The 19,004-nt window shown below is 31.5% G+C and overlaps 2 protein-coding genes across 3 annotated transcripts; one reads left to right on the top strand and one right to left on the bottom strand.

Moving 5' to 3' along the window:
* The first annotated feature begins 8,385 nt into the window (after positions 1-8,385).
* LOC120079332 (initiator tRNA phosphoribosyl transferase family protein) lies at positions 8,386-12,882 on the top strand. The gene is made up of 8 exons (XM_039033492.2): positions 8,386-8,513; positions 8,924-9,499; positions 9,707-9,855; positions 10,224-10,923; positions 11,372-11,469; positions 11,550-11,658; positions 11,912-11,971; positions 12,511-12,882. Exons 2-8 carry the CDS (start codon positions 9,217-9,219, stop codon positions 12,669-12,671), a joined length of 1,560 nt encoding a protein of 519 aa, XP_038889420.1. The 5' UTR covers positions 8,386-8,513; positions 8,924-9,216; the 3' UTR covers positions 12,672-12,882.
* Positions 12,883-13,010: 128 nt separating this feature from the next.
* Positions 13,011-17,284, bottom strand: LOC120079275 (pseudo histidine-containing phosphotransfer protein 2-like). Of its 2 annotated transcripts, XM_039033431.2 has the most exons (6): positions 17,191-17,284; positions 16,181-16,308; positions 14,198-14,266; positions 13,679-13,750; positions 13,258-13,330; positions 13,011-13,151 (listed from the first exon to the last, which is right to left on the bottom strand). In XM_039033431.2, the coding sequence occupies exons 1-6, from the start codon at positions 17,251-17,253 to the stop codon at positions 13,104-13,106; spliced, it is 453 nt and encodes a 150-aa protein (XP_038889359.1). In that variant the 5' UTR covers positions 17,254-17,284; the 3' UTR covers positions 13,011-13,103. The 2 variants fall into 2 exon arrangements, with proteins under 2 accessions (XP_038889359.1, XP_090171092.1); XM_090314966.1 differs by lacking the exon at positions 14,198-14,266.
* Positions 17,285-19,004: the final 1,720 nt, after the last annotated feature.

The following is a 19,004-nucleotide window of genomic DNA, read 5'->3' on the forward strand; positions in this document are numbered from 1 at the left end:
GTTTGAAATATTCAAATTGACAAGAGGGAGTTTGATTATATATGATATAATTGAACTAGTTAATTATATATGATATAATTGACTTTATGTATGAGATACATTAATTTGAAGAAAATTGAATATAAATATGACTTATACCTAGTGGAGGAAAAATACTATGGTTAATATATGATATTGAACCATAGGTTATGAATATAATGTGATTATATTTATTATTTATTAATTGTACAGTTATGGGATAATTGGCTGGCGTCTTTTCTATTTTCATAAGATGAATAATCATTTTGAGATGCTTAAATAGCTCACAGTGTGTTACAATTATAGAGAGTCATCGCTTAGTAAATCAGAGCCTATACGATAGTATTGTTTACTGAACGACCGCTTACACCCGTGCGCGCTACTTACTAGAAGATCGCTTATTTTTTACTAAACGATCATTTAGCGTCTGAACTTTACTAAACGATCGTATAGACGATCGCTTAGCTTTTCCTACATGATCGTATACTTCATCTAAATGATCAAGCATTTTTTATATACGATAGATGAGTCTTTCTCCCACTTGCTTGATCATTGTATACAATCTCTTTTCCTCCTCCCATCTACTAAATCCGAACAGAGCCCACTATTTGGATTCTCACTCCGAGAATACTGAGGGTTCCAAATGGTGGTGTCGTCCTTTTTCTTCATCTGTTTTTGTGGAGACTGTTCGTGGTAGACGATTGGGTCTTGCTGAACGATAGCTTGTCGTTCTAGCGAAAGCGAGATTTGCTGTGAAGAGAGTCTTCAACTAGTAAGTTTACTTCATCTCCTGTTTATTTATCTCTAAGTATGTCGGTAATTTAGTATTATGATGCATATATGTATGTTTGAATGTAAATGTGGTAATTCTGTCACAATGTTTTTGGAAAGATCCATTTCCGCTCAGAGGTACTCTTATATAAGAGTTTCTTCAATTACCACATCGTAATTTTTGTTTGTTTGTTTATATTTCAGTCAAATGTCGCTTCAAAAGATCACAATTTTGTATGGGGGTGTGTGGGACGATAACAAACGATATAACAACTTTAATATTGTTTGTTTGCATGTTTTGGTTGATTCCAATTTTTGACAATTCATAGAGGTTATTGTTAGAAAGTTACATATTCGAGGTAACTAAGTTATTACGGGTTTAACTATATATATCTCTGGATCAAGTCATTTGAATATGATTAGGACTTTGGAAGACAAGGATGTTTTATGGTGCCTTTCTATTATTTCTATTATTTAGAAGAAAAGATTGATGCCCTAAATCTTGAAGGGTCCTATAGTTTGTAAACATTATTGAACAAACTCATTATGTATTTAATAAAATATATGATATTTTATTCATTGTCTATAAAATATATGATATTTTCGTTTCATTAATCATAAACCACTAAATTAACATCCAAGGTTATCTTTGTAACTTAAACATGTATGTAGAGACAAACAGGTGAATCATGTTTAAATGATAACCTAAATAGTCTGTAGTAGATGGATAAGGTTGGGTACCTTATCCTGGTGACATTATGAGTATGACCCGCTTTGTAGGTATTACAATTGTTTTAAAGTGCTAAAATGATCTAATCCTAATCATTCATGTATAGACATGCGAGCGGGGATATTCTATACAAAGGAGTTTGTATAAGACCGGACCACGAAATGTTTAGTCTCATTATATAACGTCGTTCATAATAGAGACTTACATTTCACTAGGATGACCATATGTAACATAACCTGAATTCTGAGTGAGTTGTGACTCTTGCCTATGAGAGCAGTCCTTTGATTTGTATGGGTGAGAGTGGCCAGATCGCGGACTCAACAAACCTACCATTTTGGGGATTTGTCTGATTAGGGAGTTGGGAACACAACTACACAAGATGGAATTCACTCCTTCCCCGAGGCAGGGGTAAATACATAAATTGCTCCCTTAAGGGTTAATTATGAGTCTTGAACAATGTGACACCACACCCTCTCCTGGCCTGAGAGGGGTTTAGTCATAGTAGAACTATGATCCATTGTTCATTAAGGGATCAATTGTACTTAAGGAGTTAGATGTAACTATAAGGGCAAAACGATAATTTGGCCTAGTTGTACTTACGAGCAATTTGTGAAAGGTCATTGTACTGTTGATTGATTATATCCAATGGACACAGAAATATACCTGTAGTGCGAAGAGTATAGCTGTCAATTTTTAGTAGAGTGTCTGACAGTTAACGGATGGTGAATAATGTAATTAAAGAATTTAATTAATTATCCATGACCGTTGGAGCTTTAAGCTATAGGTCCATGATGTCTCCTTGGTAGCTCAATAGGATTTAGTTGAGAATTCGTTTTTGAATTAATTTGAATTGTTCAAATTAATAGACGGATTTAATTATATATGATATAATTAAGTTGTTTCAATTATATGTGATATAATTGTTATAATTATTTGATATATTATAACTTAATGGGAGAAAATAAATATTTGAATGAGATTCAAATATAATTTCTATGAATTGGATTCATAGTTGTTAAATTTAATATAAATAAGATATATATTAAAAGCCATATAAAAGAGAGAAGAAACTATCGTTTATATTGTATATGATACAATATTAAAACTATAGGTTATATGTTATATTTGATATAACATATATATATATATATATATATATATATATATATATATATATATATATATATATATATATAATATGATAAGTTAGTTATCATATTTATATTTATATTATTATTATTATTTTAATAATAAGGAAGAGAGTTACAACTCCCTTCCCACTCTTTTCTCTCCACCCACGTAAGTGGGTGATGGTTAATTTTGGCAAGGAGATTAAAAAGAAAAATGTTTTATTCTTCTTGTAGCTGTTTTTTTTTTTTTTTTTTTTTTTTTTTTTTTTTTTTTTACGATTGATAAAAGAAAAATTGTAGAAGTGTTCTGTGTACTTTTAGTCTTGTTTTTTAGAGTTCTCAATCTTTCCTCCTACATCTTAAGTTTTCCCTCTTAACCAAAATAGTCAGAGGGCACCACTTCTGGGTTCTCATCTTAATAATACCAAGGTTACGTTTGTGGTAGTGTCTAGTTCTGTTCTAGGTTTATCTTGAAAAAGGTCTTCAAGTTATTCGTGATTTTGTTCGAGGGAAAGACAAGAAGAAAGGTCTTCAAAGGTGAGGTTTCTTGAAACCTTTTTTCTTTTAAAGCATGTTGTAATTTAGAATTAAATGTATATCTTGTTGTTTATTTACTGTAAACTTTGTATTCAATAAAAATGGAATTTGGTTGATATGCTTCCGCTCAAGGTTCTCCCTGTATAGAGTTCCTTCACAACTATGACTAAACTCCTCTCGGGTTACGAAAGGGAGTGACACCACATTATTCAAGTCCCGAAATCAGCCCTTAAGGGAACAATTTTCCTACTTTCTTTAACTATAGAGAAGGAGTGAATTCCTTATTTTGTAGCTGCATTCTCAGCTCCCCAATTAGGCGTATTCCCAAAATGATAGGCATATTGAATCGACTAAACTGGCCACTTTCACCATGCAGATCAAAGGATCGCCTTTATAGGCAGGAGTTCACAACTCACTCAAGATTTAGGTCAAGTCATCTATGGCCATTCTGGTGAAATGTCTCTTCTATCAACGGTGTTATATAGTGAGACTAGTCATTTCCTGGTCTGGTCTTATACAAACTCTTTATATAGAACACCCCCGCTCACATGTCTCCACATGAATGTCTCTTTATCAACGGTGTTATATAGATCTTTTGAAGGGAAACTCGACATGAGGAGTTCCTTGAGCAGAAACGGATTGTCCAAATTCCATTGTGATTGAACACATACATTCACAGTCATACAAGAAGATTATGCTATCAAAGTAAATTACAACATGCTTTTAAAATAAAATATATAGTTCAAGGGATAATACCTTTGAAGAACACTTCTTCTTGTATCCCTTGAATGGTCACGAACTTCTCGATCCAACGGCAACAAGAACTTGAAGACATTTTTCGAGTGAATCATGAACCAAATGGAAGAGAACATTACCACTTGGATTCCTCAGTATGCTCAGGGAGAGAAACTAGGAGTGGTGGGCTCCGACTATTTTGGTTAAGAGGGTATTTGTGAGTTTGGAGGAAGAAGACGATCGAAGAAACACTATTGCATAGGAACTGCTTCAATCGTTTAGGCTATCGCATAGCAAAAGTCTTCCAATCGTGTAGACTATTTTATCACATAGACAAAGTGCCTATTGTATATGCTCTGTGTTTGTCATGTAGACTATCGCATAGTCTCTCCTTTACGATCTTTTAGTAATTCTTTTTCTTTTAGTCTTAGTTGTTAAATTGAAAAACTCTTTTTCATTTTATTCTAATTGCCATAAAATTTCCATAACCACCCACTAAGGTAGTTTTTAAGAAAAAAGGATTATTATTCAAAATAATAAATAATATAAATAAATATAATAACCAACTTATCATATTATATTTATAACCTATAGGTTTAATATTGCATCACATACAATATAAACTATAGTTTTTTTTTTTTTTTTTTTATCTATTTTATGACATTTAATATAAATCATATTTATATAAAATTAACAACTATTTAAATCTCATTCAAATATTTATTCCTCCAATTAATGTATCAAATACATTATATCATATATAATTAAATTCTCTCTTATTAATTTGAATAATTCAAATAACCCAAAAAGTAATTCTCAACATAATCCTTTTGAGCTATCAAGGGGACTTTATGGACCTGTAGCTTGAAGCTCCAACAGTACGTGAATAATTAATTAAACTCTTTAATTATATTATCCACCATCCGTTAACTGTCGGGCAATCCACTAAAGACCGACAGTTGCACTCTTCGCACTACAAATATATTTCTGTGTTCATTAGATATAACCAAATTACCGTTTTGCCCCTGTAGTTACATTTAACTTCTTAAATACAACTGATTTCTCTAATGAACAATAAGTCATAGTCTCACTATGATTGAGTCTTCTTTGACCAAGAGAGGGTGTGGCCACTATGTTCAAGACCTAGAATCAGTCCTTAAGGGAGCAATTTATCTACTTACCCCTGCATCGGGGAAGAAGTGAATTCTGTCTTGTATAGTTGAGTTCCCAGCTCTCCAATCAGATGAATCTCCAAAATGGTAGGCTTATTGAGTTGACAATCTGACCATTCTCACCCATACAAATCAAAGGACCACCTTCACGAGTAGGAGTTCATAACTCACTCAGGATTCAAGTCATGTCACCTATGGTTATCCTAGTGAAATGTAAATCTCTATCAACAATGTTTATAAAGAGACTAATCATTTCATGGTCCGGTCTTATACAAACTCTTTATATAGGATACCCCGCTTGCATGTTTCCACATGAATGATCAGGATCAGATCATTTGTAGCACTTTACAACATTTGTAACACCTACAAAGCAGGCCGTATCCATAATGTCACTAGGATAAGATACCCAACCTTATCCATTTACTACAAACCATTTGGGTTATCATTTAAACAAGATCCACCTGTATGTCTTTACACACTTGTTTAAATTTACATAAACTAACCTCGAATCTTAGTTTATTAGATTGAGTATATGCTTATAAAATAACACTTATTTTATTAATAACAATATATTTATACAGAGTTTACAAACTACAAGATTACAAGAAGATTTAGGACCCAATCCTAACATCTTTGAGAGACATATATTTTCTATGTTAATTCCCTCAAAATTATGTTTTTTGTTTGCTTTTAATGTTCATATTAGAGGTAAAACAATCCCTGAAGCGATTAAAAGTCATTTCAAGAAAACTGGGATAAAAAGGATAAAAAATAATCAAGAAGTCAACAAAATTGAAGAGAGTTAGAGTAATTACCAAAATGCCATCAAACCCAGCTTCACGACCATCCCAGAAGCGTTGAGCAATGCTTGAAGACAGAAAACATCCATCTGCTACAAAACAGGGAAGCGTCGCAACGCTTTAGAATTCGACGAAACTGTCCGCGTGCACATGTGCGCGCCTTGCACAACTGGACGTCAGCGCAACGTCAAGACCGTAGTCCAACGCTTTTTGGCTTTCTTACGATTTAGCATTGTAATGCTAGCCTCAGCGTCGCAACGCTACACATGCAACTATAAAAGTTTTCTTTCATTTTTAATGAAAGAGAGGCAAAATTATTCATGGAGTCTGGAGTTTCTCTCTTCACCAGTTCAACTCCTTGATAACTTTGTCTCTAATTGGTTAGATTTTCATTTCTTTCTTTGGTTAGAAATAATGGATTTCTTCATAGATTTGTCTATAGATTTGTGAAGTAATCTCTTTAATCTTGTTTCTAGATTTCAAGAATTCTTGCAATCTTCTTGATTTTTCTGCTTTTCTTTGTAAATTGCATTTTGGAATTATGGATTCTTGAATCGGTTTTAAGTTCTAAAAACATGTTTAGGGTTTTTTGTCTTTCAAGCATGTTAAGCCAAGATTCTTAGTTTTGCTACGATCTTGATTGGATATGTTGCTAGAATGTATTCATGTATAGGAATGTTTAGCTAAGGTCTACCAAGTGGCAATGGTTAATTTTGTATTTGATGGCTATTCCTAGAATACATAAATTACTAGATTCAAGGACAAATTCAGTTAATTGAATATGGCTATCTTGACAATTAATTGACACAATCGTCGAACTTAATGCATATGTTTTCTATTCTATATGGACGCTATCGAACCCAATAGAACTAGAGGCATATAGGTTGATTAGGGTTAGACCTTTCCAACTTTAATCAATAGTTAGAATGCTTTCTTGATTAGATTCACTAGCTATCCACCTTTATAGCGGTTAGTCTAGAGTCAAGCGAGTAGTTATGTGCATAATTCGTTTGCATGACTAGTTTGTAGAAATTGATGATAGAGATAGCATTGAATGTCTAATTTGAACTAGAAATAAGATTGAACCACTTTTGTTTACAGTTGTCTTTTATCCTTTGATTTTCAAGTATGTTTCTTGCTTTATCAAAATCCCGTTTTTATTGCTTTTATAGTTGAACTTAGCTTAAGAAAAGATTAAACAAGCCTTCCCTGTGGATCGATCCCGTACTTGCCACTTATGCTACTTGTTAGTATAAGATGTAGGTTTCGGTGATTTATAAATATTTTTGTTTCAATGAGAGTTGAACTAATGACAACGATTTGAGCGTGAACAATCATACATGTACAATGTATTCGTGGATATACCTTTTTTGGTGCACACACAGCTTGGTTGACCTTTGTTCGGTTTTCCTTATCATCATTATCAGTCTCATCTGTACTTGAGTTGGCACAATCTTTTACCGAATTTGCTTATGATTGTTCAGGGCCATTAGATTCTTCCACCCCCACTGACCTCGCTGTTTGTATATTTTTTTTTGTTACTACTTAATATCCTTATTCTTTAATTAAATACATTGTAAATACCTCATTCAGTTTAGCAGTTAGTTTCAAGTCATCTTCCCTAATATTTCTCTCCCTTTTTTTGTATTTTTTTCATACTCTGTATTCAATGAATATAGTGTTAAAAAAAACGAATAGTGAAACAAGCACCCAAAATTTGGTGTAAACTTACCTTGTTCTTCTTTTATTTTTTGGGTATGGTATTTTCAGTTGTTTCCCCTTTCCTTTCCTTGTTAGAATTTTATTTTTGGCTTTCCTTTGGTGAGTCTAACTTCTTAAAGGATTCCCCCTTGTGCATTGTTCCGTTTGTCTCATATAGTATGCATGCAAAAGGTTAATAGGTTAGTTGTCCAAGTGGTACATTTACGGTGGTATACATACCTCACTTTCACTGTTCAATGTTATATTCTTTGTGGTTTTCATTTTTTCCCAGTTATGTCTACTGCCCGTAGTTTGTCACTTGATCTTGTTTTTTGTAGTTGAAGTCACATTCTTCATATCCTACAAGGTAGATTTGTCAAAGTTTATTATGTTGTGGTCAAAGAAAGTAAGTAGCATGTAATCAAAGGCAGAGTAAACAACTATTTCGAAATTTGCATTGTTTCAAATTATTTTAAAAAATAGTATATCTCAAACAGAACTATATATATGCCTATCGATTTCGAGGTAGCCATATGCTAATGTGTTAGGATTTCAAGAAAGCAGATGTTGAAAGTTTTGTCTATGGAAATATGTACCTGGTTTTTGGTTAATTTTTTTGGCAACTGCTTGTGTCAAAGATTTGGTCCACGAAGGAGGTGTTCCGAAGGAACGAATGAGCTAGTTTCGGTGACAAGGTAGGGAAATATGTACCTTCGATTGCGATATTGAGGTCTTTCGAAAATTTGAATGTTGGTGCTTCGATAATATGGAATTAAGTCTGTATATGGCAGTCTGAAAGATTGAAGTGTTGAAGATGGAAGATGAAACAGTGGTTTATTGAAGTGTTGTGTTGAAAGATGGAAGGGTTTCTCCTTGGGATATGTAAAGGTTGCGTGGGAAGATGTAATCCGTTTTGCAGGTATTAAATGCATTTACTTTTTTATTTGATTTGATTTTTGATTTGTGATATATCCTCTAATTATATCAATAGGATTGTTTATCCGATTACATCGTATATGAGATATTAGAGATTTTTTTATTCAAAAGATTTTGTTTTAAACACACCATAAATATAGGATTTCATAGGAGGGTATAGTTGTCACTTTTTAAAATACAAAATCGTACTCTTGGAAAATTTGGCCATTTTTACGAGTATAAAGTTTAACTATTTCTAAAAATGACAATTACTTTTTGGCCATATGTATAAAGAACCTCTTCTTTTTGTTGCCTCCCTCATTTTGGCTCAAGCCCAAGCTTCAGCTCTAGCATGGGCTTCTGTTCAAACTTGGTTCCTACCTTCTGCTTGAGATTGGGCTTTGGATTTTGCAGGCCTAGCTTCTTTCTGGTATGGGCTTCAGGTTAGATCTGGCCTCATGTGCTTTGGTTTGGACTTCCGTTGCGGCTTAAGCCTACCTTTTGTGTCCGCTTGAGCTTTGAATTACAACTCGGGCATGGGCCTGACTTCCCCCTTTGGTTTGGGCTGGGCTTTACACATCGGTTTGGGCTTCGGTTCGGGCTCGGACTCGTGAGTAAAATTTTGACCCCGGCGGTACAAAGTTGAGCTGCATATCTCTCATCTTTCTCGACGACGACGCTCTGCACAGCCATTGCTTGATTCATCCATGGAGGACGGCTCGAAATTGAGCATATACAAGGCCGTCAGAAACATAAAACGCAGAGATAACACTCTCTACAACGCTCTCAGATCAATTTACGAGGACTCTATTTTCGTCGGCGAGATCTCCCAGCTATGGCCGGAGCTTCCTCTTCTAGCAAATCTCCGTTGCGGCCTTTGGTATTCCCCCAAGTTTCACTCCAATTGCTATTTCAAGTCCACCGACGGCCACAACAACAATTGGTCTTTTAATACTTCCCGCCTCAATCTTCACGTCGCGCAATTGGCTGGTACATCTTCTATTCCCCCCCGTCTGTTTTTCTTCTATTTTCCTAGCAAATAAGCTACTGGAATCATGAAAAATAAAATTTCAGAAAGTAGAATTTTTTGTATTGGCTTATTAATCTTGCCAACTCTGAATTCTCAATTCATGCGTTCGGGGGATTGTTTGCATTTCAGAAGTGTTTATATGATTCGCTTCTTTGTTTGATGGGTAGGACAGAAGGGAGGTTGTATTATAGTTGATTCCACTCGAAGAGGAAAGCGCTTTCCTGATAGCATGTCCAAAACAATACCCATTTGGACTTGTGTTTTGAATCGGTCTATAATCAAACATTTAAACAAAATCCACGGCAGTTCATTGGAGGTAGGTGTGAGTATTGGCTTGGCTATTATGTTTTTTGCTTGTTATCATTTGGCTGTCTATTGTTTTGTGTAAGTCTAGGATCAAGAGTTCATGTCACAAAGCAAAAGGGATTTTCTTAAACCCCCTCACTCCCTCTCAGTCGGGTGTAAGTTGAAAGTAGAAAACCGATGAAATTGATTGAAACAATTCTGTTTGATGGTCAGCAAGTTGTTTGGATTTGAAAAAATTGGTTTCTATGTCAGTTTTTCCTTTTGTTTTTTTTCTTTAACTGATGAACCTAAACTGACCCTCTTACATCTCAACCTCAAAGGTGAGACTATAAATGGGAAAATTCTTAGATTTTCATTTTGCCACGTCGCTTGTAACAGGAGCCTTCCACTTCTGACACGCTTGCTGGAAATGGAAGGAAACCTGCCATTGATTGGGACTGTTCCTTGCATCTTCCCCTTTGGGTTTCTGAGACTGAGAAAGCTGCTATTGAGGAACGTCTTGATGAATGGATGAAACAGTTAGATGACTGTGGAGCTGATATTGCCACACTAGCATCAATCTTGAGAAAGCCATTGCGCCCCTTGTGGATTTCACAGAGATCAGTTATTTGGTTAAACGAAGTACCAGATCACGATTCCTGGGATTTCACCCCCATTATACTTGTTTCTGCTTCATTGTCTACCGGTGTGGTTCAACAAAGGACCACCACAGAGTTTAGCTGGAACTACATTTCCGGAGCAGGAGATGATGAAGAAAGTTGGGCAAGAGGCTTGTCTCCTAATCTATTTTGGAATCACGCACATGATCTTATGAGCTCTGGGCCTGATGTCTGTAATCAGAAAGTAGCTGAAATAGTTGAAAAAGACAGAGTATATCGAGCACTAAGGGGAAATGATGCACCTCAGATCAGTGTTAAATCTCAGAAGGTGGGAGGATCGTCAACTCAAGTCCTGCCTATAGAGCAAATGTTATCTTTAGATATTTCTGATGCTGAGCTAGACGCAAAATCTTCTGATGGAAATTGTGGATTATCTTGGCTTGGTTCAACTAGCCTTGCAGTAGGCTCATCTCAACATGGTATTTACCTCCAATTTCTCTTGTATTGAGGATAATACAGCAGATGATTATTGGTTTTAATATCCAGAAGAGTGCTTTTCACTCCATCAATATTGGAAAGGAAGGTTCAGAAGGAAAGAAAATACAAAACCTGTCTACTTGTTTTTCTACCAAAGAGGCTCTATTGTCTTAATAATTCAAGTACTTAACCATATATCAAGAAATAAAATGCAATATTCAACATTTGTAAAGTGAACAACAATGATTTTACACAAGAAAATACTTCCACCTTCACTTTCCAAATTTATTTTGGACATCACGTGTGAGTTGGTTGTCTTGTTTTTTCTGTGGACATATTATGAGTTTGGCAACAAATGTAGGAGTATGTTCTCTGCGATTCAATAATTGCATTATTGTTATCTCTTGGCATTATTCATCTGTTGATTACTTTTGGTTTTTGTTCATGCAGCCGTGACTGCATGCAATGTTGATTGTATTTTAAATTGTGATCAAGAGTCCTCTGTTTTCCTTCCAATTTCTGGTGCATATCTTCATCTACCTATGGTGGTGAGTATGGGGAAATAAGAGTGTAACCATTCTTAAGTTTGCAGCACCAATTCGACTTATTGTTAGCTTCTGCTTTTCAGATGTCAAAACTGGATCGTTTTTCCCTGTCAAGAAACCTTCCTTCTGCAGTAGATTTTGCGAAGTTGAATCTTAACCAAGGGAAAAGGCTTCTAGTTTGCTGTAGCAATGGTGAGAACACCCTTTATTGAACCTAACTACTATAAACTCACCTATTTGTGATGAAAATCAACTGAACAGGGTCGACAGATTCGTGGAAAATGTTAGTTCTCATCTGTTGAGTAGTTGGGCCAATTGTTCTTTGTAACTTTATTTAAGTTATTTATTTAATCAGTCATGTTTAATGGTTTATGAAGATGTCAAGCATGAGTTGATGCTATATTTCTGAAACATCTGCTAAGAGATCTCTATTGTTTACTTCCAGGAGAAGATATTAGCATATGTGTTTGCTTGGCAATACTGACGTCTTTATTTGACGACAAAGGTACCATGGATGAATTTTTTTTCTTCTAAACTTTCTTAAAGTACACCAATGCACACATTGTATGCTCTTTTCATCTATGCATCTGCCCTTCCCCTATTAGAAGGAGAGTTGTTATTTTATAATTTCCTTTTAGGGATCTAGATATTTTAAGACATGGGTGTTTTTCTTTGAAAAATGAGTATCTTCAGTAAAATTTGAATCAAAACATGAATGAAGTGAAGTCGAAGGAGGAGGTTTTGAATATCAACGTCAAACTTCCTTAATCTTCAGAGTAGATTTTGTGTTGAATTAATGTAGAAATGTTGTTTCTCACACTTGAGAAGAGGCAAAAAATTATGTTCGATTTCGAATTCAATTTAGGTCCCAGACCCTCTTCTCCAAGAGAGAAAAATAGAGCAATTATTTCCCTACTTGTACAATATTTTGAGTCTTATTTCCAATAGATTTTCATTTGCACTTTAATTTTTCAATTTCTTAGAAGAGAAGAATATGTTGCTTTCATGTATTTGATCATTAGTAACTATGTTAAACTACACCAGGAACTTTCGATTGCGGGAAATCTTTTAAGAACACACGCATTACGAAATTGGAAATGAGAAGGCGACTTGTGTACATCTGTAAATTTGCAACAAATGCAAGGCCTTCCAGAGGAAATTTGAGGCAGGTTTTCAATTTTCTTGGTGGAGGAAGAATTGATTAACTCCTCTGCTGTTAACAGAGAAGCTGCTTCAATTACAACTTTACAGGTTTTTCTTTCTACTTATTATTATTGTTTTTCTTTTACTATATTCTACCTTTTTATACTGTTGTGTTGATGAGGCCAAGATCCCCTGATATTGATTGTATGAACATCATGTTTAAAAATGTCAGACATTAAATTGATTTAGAATGATTAAATGCGTGTTCGGGCATGATTATAATGATTTTGTTTTGGTCTGTAACCCAATGTTTGTTTTGTCGTTCTTAATAAAAGTTGTGTTTTAATTTTAATTGAACATTAAAAAGCAAAAGAAGAGCAGTACAAAGGAGAACAAGATGCCTGAACCTAAACCTTATTGGAAAATGGACGTACATGTGATAATATAAAATATTTATTTTCCTCCATGTGTATAGTAAGTTAAACTTCTTGAATTTATCTTGGACGAACAGCTCTCTCATATGGCCCAACTTGTCGCATTATCTGATTATGTAATAAGATGGTCAGAATAATATACGATGCTATATATGTGTGTGTGTGGACACACACATATACACGTGTGTATGTATGTATATTTAGAGAGAGAGACCTGGAAGTAATCCCCGAGTCTACGACGTAAGATGACATATTCATTATTTATCCGTTCCACAGCAGCCTTAGCCCTATTTAATAAGATACATAGAGTTAGAGTTTTGCACACTTTTTTTCTCTTTTTTTTTGGGTGAATATGTAGTGAGTGAGAAGAGAGATTTAATTATCAAGAGTTGAAATATTGTTGGATAATATCTTTTTTTAGGTTTTTGAAATTCATGCAGTATAGGTAGCATCCGCACATAAAGAAGTTAATGGGTAGAAGTAGGCGGTTATAAGTTTTTAAATTTAAAAAATTGAAAACCAAATGGTTTTTATAGGGCATTTTGGTTTTAGTAGGTTTGGTTTTGCCATTTCACATGAAAGGTAAAATAAGGTCCAATTGAAGAAAAAACTGAATGGTAAAATGTGATATTTACCCGTCCACATCATCGTCTCTGCAAGCTTGAATTGCGAGATCTATTTCCCTGGTCACTTTGACGGCACCAATGCTACATAAATCACCAACAATGGAATTGTTAATGAAATAAAATCATAATTAAGAAACAAAAAGAAAAATCTATTTTTAACTGGATGTGTTACTATAAAGTGTTTTAAATCTAAAGGTTAAAATATAAGTCTAGTTTTTGAACTTTGTCCTCAAGATTTCTAAACTTTTAACTTTGTGTCTAGTATGTTTCTAAAATTTTAATTTTGTCTAATAAGTATTAAATTCAAAATTTTTAAAAATTAATTAAATTATTAAGTATTTGGAAAATTTTTTATTTTTTTAATTTTTTTTATTTTGTCCTCGATAGATTTATGAATTTTTATGAATATGAAAGTTCAACTAAATTTGTAATTTTGAAAATTTGAAGTTTAAATTTCAAAATCAGGGATTAAATTTGTAATTTAAATAACACTATGAAAAAAAAAAAACGACGGGAGTAAGAGAAAACCTGGCACTAGCCCCCTTGAACTTATGAAAGGGCCTTTCCAGTGTTCTGAGATTGCAGGAAGGTAGCTCTCTGTGAGAAGGAAACCGCATATTAGATTATTTTATTTTATTCTTTTCTTTTTTTTGGGACCGGAACAAAGTCGATAGTATTTTTAGGGTGGACCGAGGAGAAAAATAAACTGGCAATTTAGTTCATAATACATTAAAAAAAATTTCCTAGGTATGTGTTAGTCCCTATATTTTAAAAATTCTCGAACTTGTCTCTCATGCATTAAATTTATCAATTTATGGTCGTTTGGTTCATGAGAATAAGAGGTGGAAATAAGAGATGATATTCTATTATCATGTTTGATATAAATTTTTAATCTTAGGAATGAGAATATATTATTGCAAGGTATTTCATATTTCTATCATAACCACCCATGACCCAAATAGATGGGCTTTCTCTATTTTCAATGGTTTTTCTCTTTCTCTTACTTTTTCTCTTTTCATTTTATTTGTTTTTCTTCTTTGTTGATATTGATTAATTTATTTAATTTTTATAAATATGTTTAAATTAAATTTATGATTTACATATATAATTAATTTTATTAATAATGATGCTAATATAATAATTTATTCTATTATTATAAATTAATATGAAAAACCTCAATCTTTTAAATATATATATATATGAATAACTATAATTATATTTGCTTAAATTCCTTTTTATTGGTGATATATATTAACACCATAAATGATTTATTAAAATTATTAATTAATCTTTACAAAAATATTAATTAATTAACTAATAATAAAATAAGTTAATTTTTTTTCAATTAAACAATCTTTTACACTTGTAATTCTAGTTTTAATCTATAATCATATTTATTTTTTTAAAATTAAAAACATGGTTTGATGATTTAAAATCAATTAGTTTATATCAACTTATTTTGTATATATGTAAGGCTTATAATTGACATTAAACAAGTAGTTAATTAACTCTTCAATTAACAAAATTACAAAAAAAAAAAAAAAAAGATATTTAAATTAAATACGAATAATTTTTTTTAATGAAATTGAAATATAAATGAGCAATAAAAAATTTAATTGATAATAAATATACTGAATTAGATGATGAGTGGGTAAATTTAGTTAAGTTTTAATGACTTAAAATTGATTTAGTAACTTAATGTAACAAAATAAATTTACAAACGAAAATTAATTATTGAAATTAATTATTATTAATTTTATACTTTATAATTGCATTAAAAAGTATAACACATCCCCAAATATCCTATTTCATTCTCATACATAACAAAAAACAATTATCTTTAATTGCGAGACATCTTATTCTCAAATATCCTACCTTGATTCATTATTGTCGAACTCACACGATATTTACTACTACGAGTGAATTGACAAAAATTTAGGTAAGAAAAAGTTATTTAAAAGAAGAAAATGCATAAGTTGTTTCCATTTTTTATATCAGAATATTTTCTCATTTGATTTAAATATTACTTTAATTCCTATACTTTTGGTTTTAGTTCATTTCGGTCCCTATACTTTTAATTTTGTTTTATTTTGGTTATTGTACTTTTAAAAAGTGACTATTTTGGTCATTTTATTTTTATTTTCTTTTTCATTATTTGAAAGTTCAAGAACCAAAATGTACGTGAAACAATATGAACCAAATTTGAAAGAATATGGATCAAAATAAATATTTTAAAAGTATAGGGATCAAAATGAATATTTTAAAAGTATAGGGACCAAAATAAAATAAAACCAAAAGTACAAGAATCAAAATAGTATTTAAGCATTTAAATTTTCACAAACTCACGAAGTATTACGTCATGGAAATAAATTAAAAAAAAACATTAAAACAAAAAATAGGAACTAAATTGAAAAACACACACTAACATCTTGGACAATAAAACATGACCTCCTGAATTTTCATAATTAAAAAAAAAAAAGTTAAAGTTTTTATATTTAATTTAGTCCTTACAGTGCATTTTCTAAAGCAGCTATAGACTGGGTTGATTCCCTGAAGTAAACAGTGAGAAGCCTCTCCAGAAAATGTGGATCATCATCACCTAATTGCTCAACTTGGACAAATTGTTCACTCAAAATTCCCTACAAACAATATTCAATCAATTTTCAATTGTCTAATTTCTTCATCATTCAATCACGACTAAATTTGTTATTTAACTTATTTTCAATTCTTTCTCTTATTAATTATAAATGTTAACGTTGGTTTATGATAAACTTACCTAGCGTAATACACAGAATTCACCAAAACTTATCGGTAAAAAAAGGTCATCTAAGATGAAAACTTGAAATTTCAATCAATTTCTTACGAATCGTAAGGTGTGGAATTAGAATGTTTTCTCTATTAAATTACGTTTTTTTTCCTTTAACGTTCTACCTGTTCACAGAATTATTATATCATATGAATTTATCATTGTCTAAGGACTGAATTGAAAAAAATACCGAAAAGACCTAAAATATTTGGAGATCAAAATATATATTTAGCCATTTACCTTTATGTAGATAGAGTCCTCAACACAAGACCATTTGATAGCATTTTCCTTTTTTTTTTTTTTTTTTTCTTAACAAACAAAAAAAATGTTATTTCATCAAAACCTTATTTTTTTTTTTTGTTTTTTTTTTAATCAGCACCTTTTCCTTTCAAATTTTAAATAAAAAAAATTATTTAACATCAAGATTTAAAAAAAAAAAAAAACAATCGTCATTTCCAAAATTTCTACACAATCACAAGAATGTTTTTCAAAATGAGGAATAAAAAACTAATTTCTCGAAAATCAGAAACACAAAATACGAATAAGAATGACAATATATAGGGTATCATAAGACGAGATGTATAAAAATCATAGACAATATTCATGCAAAAAAATAATAGAAAAATCATTAAAAGGAAAAAAAAAAACACAAATGGTAATTCAAAGATCATTAAAAAGAAATTAAAAAAGATAGAGAATCAAAGAAAAAACTAACATCATTGAAGAATGATTGTCTCATGGCAGCAATCTCTTGACGAAGGCCAAAATTATTCTCCATGGCTTACAATGATAAAATGGCAATGCTCGACTGAAAATCCCATACCAAGGAGACACTATATATAACCCAAGAAATTAAATCATCTCCATTTTTTTTAAACAGAAAGTTACAATATTTTATTATACTATTTTGGTTCATAGTATTTTCAATGTATTTTAAATTTAGTCTCTCAAAATTATTTTTTATTGAAATTTGTTAAATAACAACGATAATTTTATGCAAAGAAATAATTATGTGAATTTATTTTTAAAATTTATAGTGAAAGACTAATAAACTAGTCCATGGCTAAATTTAAGATTTAATTGAAAGTGCCTAAATTGAAATTAAATAACTAAAAGTATATTGATCAAAATGTTATTTTAATTTTATAAAATAAGAGGGAAAAAAGATGGTTAGAGTGCCATTTTGGTCTCTATACTTTCAATTGTCTAATTTTAAATCATGTAATTTGAATAAATCTTAACTTTGGTTCCTCAAAATTAATTTTACCAAAATTGGTTAAATAATAACAATAATTTTAATGTAAAGAAATATAATATCTTTCCCAAATTCACAATAAAAATGTTAGTAGATAACAATTTTTTAAAAATCAATAATAAATTTAAGATGTATTGAAAATCTATGGACTAAAATTGAACAAGTGAGAGTATAGAAACTAAAATTAAACAAATTTTATAGGATAAGGATTGAAATGGTATTTTAACAACAATAATAATAAGAGCAGTAATTATGAGAAGAGTGACATGTTGCAGGCATGCAATTCCAGAAATGAAAATGAATAAGAATTTATTGAGAAATTCTATCAAATATTTCCTTGAGAATAAATTATGAGCAGAAAAAATCAGAGGTTTTCATATTTCCAGATCTTGTAATAAATGAACCCAGATTTCATTATTTTTCAGTTTCATTTATAAATAAGCCATGTTGCATTGACAATTTGAGAATCTATAAATTTATAGCAACTTATTTAATATAAGTTGATTTTCTTTGAATCGATTATTTTTGTGCCACTGCTACTACTTTTGCTACCATTGGATTATATATATGGTACGTTTGAAACTAAGGTCGTATCGAAGTTATCGAAAATTTTAAATTATATTAGAACGTTATGACATATATGGTAGATAATCTGGATTCTTCGAAATTTGTTTTTAGATGATGTGATTCAAATAATGAAATTTTTGAAAAATAGCATTTTATATTTTTAGGTCATGTTTGGTAATTATTTCGATTTTTGTTCTTGATTTTTTAAATGAAGTTTATTTTCTCTCAATTTTTTTACCATATTTTGATCTTTCTTATGTACAAGAGTTGAATTCTTAGCCAAATTGCAAACACAAAAACAAATTGTTAAAATCTACGGCCTCATTTGGTAATTATTTGGGTCTCGTTTGGTAATTATTTTATTTTATTTTTTAAAATTAAACCTATGAACACTACTCCCACCTCCAAATTTCTTCCTTGCCATCTACTTTCCACGAATGGTTTTAAAAAATTAAGCAAAAATTTGAGAACTAAAAAAAATAGCTTTCAAAAGTTATTTTTATTTTTAGAATTTGGCTAAGAATCTAACTATTGTACTCAACAAAGATGTAAATCATAGTAAGAAATGTGAATGATGTAAGCTTAATTTTCAAAAACAAAAAACAAAGTGGTTATCAAACGAGGTCTTAATTTTTTGTTTTTTGGTTTTGAAAATTAAGCCTATAGACATTACTTTCACCTCTAAATTTCTTCCTTTATCATCTACT

The sequence above is a fragment of the Benincasa hispida genome, chromosome 6, assembly GCF_027475165.1.
Source record: "Benincasa hispida cultivar pf3 chromosome 6, pf3_genome.v1.1, whole genome shotgun sequence".
NCBI classification, from domain to species: Eukaryota; Viridiplantae; Streptophyta; class Magnoliopsida; order Cucurbitales; family Cucurbitaceae; genus Benincasa; species Benincasa hispida.

Coding starts and splice junctions, on each gene's coding strand:
- LOC120079332 (XM_039033492.2), top strand. CDS start 9,217: ATGGAGGACGGCTCGAAATTGAGCATATACAAGGCCGTCAGAAACATA. Junction 10,924..11,371: donor AGTAGGCTCATCTCAACATG/GTATTTACCTCC, acceptor TTGTTCATGCAG/CCGTGACTGCATGCAATGTT. Junction 11,972..12,510: donor GTCTTTATTTGACGACAAAG/GTACCATGGATG, acceptor AAACTACACCAG/GAACTTTCGATTGCGGGAAA.
- LOC120079275 (XM_039033431.2), bottom strand. CDS start 17,253: ATGGAGAATAATTTTGGCCTTCGTCAAGAGATTGCTGCCATGAGACAA. Junction 13,751..14,197: donor TTCAAGGGGGCTAGTGCCAG/GTTTTCTCTTAC, acceptor TGATTTATGTAG/CATTGGTGCCGTCAAAGTGA. Junction 13,331..13,678: donor AGAGACGATGATGTGGACGG/GTAAATATCACA, acceptor CTTATTAAATAG/GGCTAAGGCTGCTGTGGAAC.